This window comes from Acomys russatus, chromosome 1 (genome assembly GCF_903995435.1).
Source record: "Acomys russatus chromosome 1, mAcoRus1.1, whole genome shotgun sequence".
NCBI lineage: Eukaryota > Metazoa > Chordata > Mammalia > Rodentia > Muridae > Acomys > Acomys russatus.
Genome location: NC_067137.1, coordinates 45,765,361 through 45,767,144, shown reverse-complemented (window position 1 = coordinate 45,767,144; position 1,784 = coordinate 45,765,361). Strand labels below are relative to the sequence as shown.

At 60.0% G+C, this 1,784-nt stretch overlaps 1 protein-coding gene across 1 annotated transcript; it reads right to left on the bottom strand.

Moving 5' to 3' along the window:
* Positions 1–563: 563 nt before the first annotated feature.
* Positions 564–1,553, bottom strand: Ccdc71l (coiled-coil domain containing 71 like). The gene has a single exon (XM_051144800.1). The coding sequence runs from the start codon at positions 1,551–1,553 to the stop codon at positions 891–893; it is 663 nt and encodes a 220-aa protein (XP_051000757.1). The 3' UTR covers positions 564–890.
* Between the last annotated feature and the right edge of the window lie 231 nt (positions 1,554–1,784).

The following is a 1,784-nucleotide window of genomic DNA, read 5'->3' as shown; positions in this document are numbered from 1 at the left end:
AGTCATTCTTGCAGCCAACATATTCTTCAAAATTTATTCACTTTTTATCACAAGCCATGTGGTTCCAAAACATTCAAAAAGAATAAAGTCAACTTTTATTAAACAAAACTTTTAAGGAATAGTCTACCATTTTCTTTAGGAGCTCAGTAAATATAAATATTAAATTTCAATATAAAACTTTATATATAAACACCTTATTTTTTTTAACAGTTGTACTTTGCATCTCTTGGTAATCACTGAGCTCGTGAAATTCAAAGCCATATAAATCCTTACATTAACAGTCATTCGCTTGAAACTCTTAAAAGACAACCTCGATCAAAGCTTTGGAATCCAGTAAAAATTAGGAAACGAGTGGGCTTCAGAATACCCTGAGCGTACACCAGCACTACACCAGAAAACATAGTTGCTCTTCTGTCCAGAAAGTGGGGCTGACAAGTCAAAAAGAAAACAGAAGGGGGGAGGGGCGGATAAGGAACAAGTAAATTTCTGGCTTTATTACACAAGCACGAAAACAAATTCCTTTGGAGAAAAACAAACAAACAAACAAACAAACAATTTTAAAAGTCTTCGGAGGACTTCCAGACCGGTGAGGTAGAGTCCGAGAGGCAGAAAATGCACGTGTCCCTCCAGTGCTGGAGACGTCCGCATCCGGGTTGGGAAGCAAAGAGACTTTTCTGCTGCGGGCCGGGTCTGGCCGCGGGCGCGGGACCGCACCTTGTCCCGATCCCGGTACCGCGGCGCCGCACCGCATCCGGGGACCTAGTTCGCGCATAAAGTGCACCAAGGGGGGGGGGGGGGCCGGTTCTGTAAACATTCGACTGACATTAGTCCCTTCCAGAGCGCTGAAGTTTTCCTCGGGAGGTGGCCAGCAGGAGGCGCCGCAGCGCGCGTCATGCACGGGGTACCGGGAAGCGGCGCAGCTTCACCACCGGGTCCAGGTCCACTCGCAGGACTTGGCGCGCCCTGCGCCGGGCCACCGCCAGGCTGCGCTCGTCCCACACGTCGTCGCCGACGCGGATGGTCGGGAAGCTGGTCAGCGTCGGGGTGGCCGCCCTCCAGATCTCCTCCAGGGTGCGGCCCCCAAAGCAGGACGCCGGCGGCCCGGGTTCAGCGGCGGCGGGGCGCGGCCCGCGGGTGCCCACGGCGGCCCGAGCTCCACGGCGCCTCCTCCTGGGCGTTGCGCGAGGGCGCTGCCGACGCGCGGGGCGGCTGGCGGGCGCCGGGGGGTCGGGCACCAGTGCCCGGCACGAGGAGTAGCCATAGACGTCCTTGCTGCGCAGGATGTGCGGGGAGAACTGGTGCTTGAGGCTGCAGAGGAAGCTCCAGAGCTCCGCTTCCGAGCTCATGAACTCCGTGCTGCTGGGCATGAAGAGCTTGAAGGCGTCGCCCAGCGCCTCGGTGCTGCCGGCCAGCGACAGTTGCGACCGCGAGTACACTACCTTCTCCTCCAGCGCCTCCAGCCCGGCCCCTCCTTCCACTCCGTAGCCGCCGCCGCCGCCGCCGCCCCAGGCGGCCCGGGGCCGGCGCCGCCGCCTCTTCACGCCGCGTCGCATCGGAGGCCGCTCAGGGGCCGCCCGCCGTCTCCGCCCGCGCCCGGCTCCGCGGCGCTGCCTTCTGCTGACGCCTTCCGCCCCGGCGCGGCTCGCTACTTTTCTCGCCTTGCCGCCCCTCCCCCACCGGGCGGAGGACGCGCTGGATGTCCTGCCGCCCGGCTCAAGATGGCGGCTGCGGCGGGCGCCCACCCCGGGGCTTTGTCATTGGACGGTGGTGCGCCCCTCCCCTGG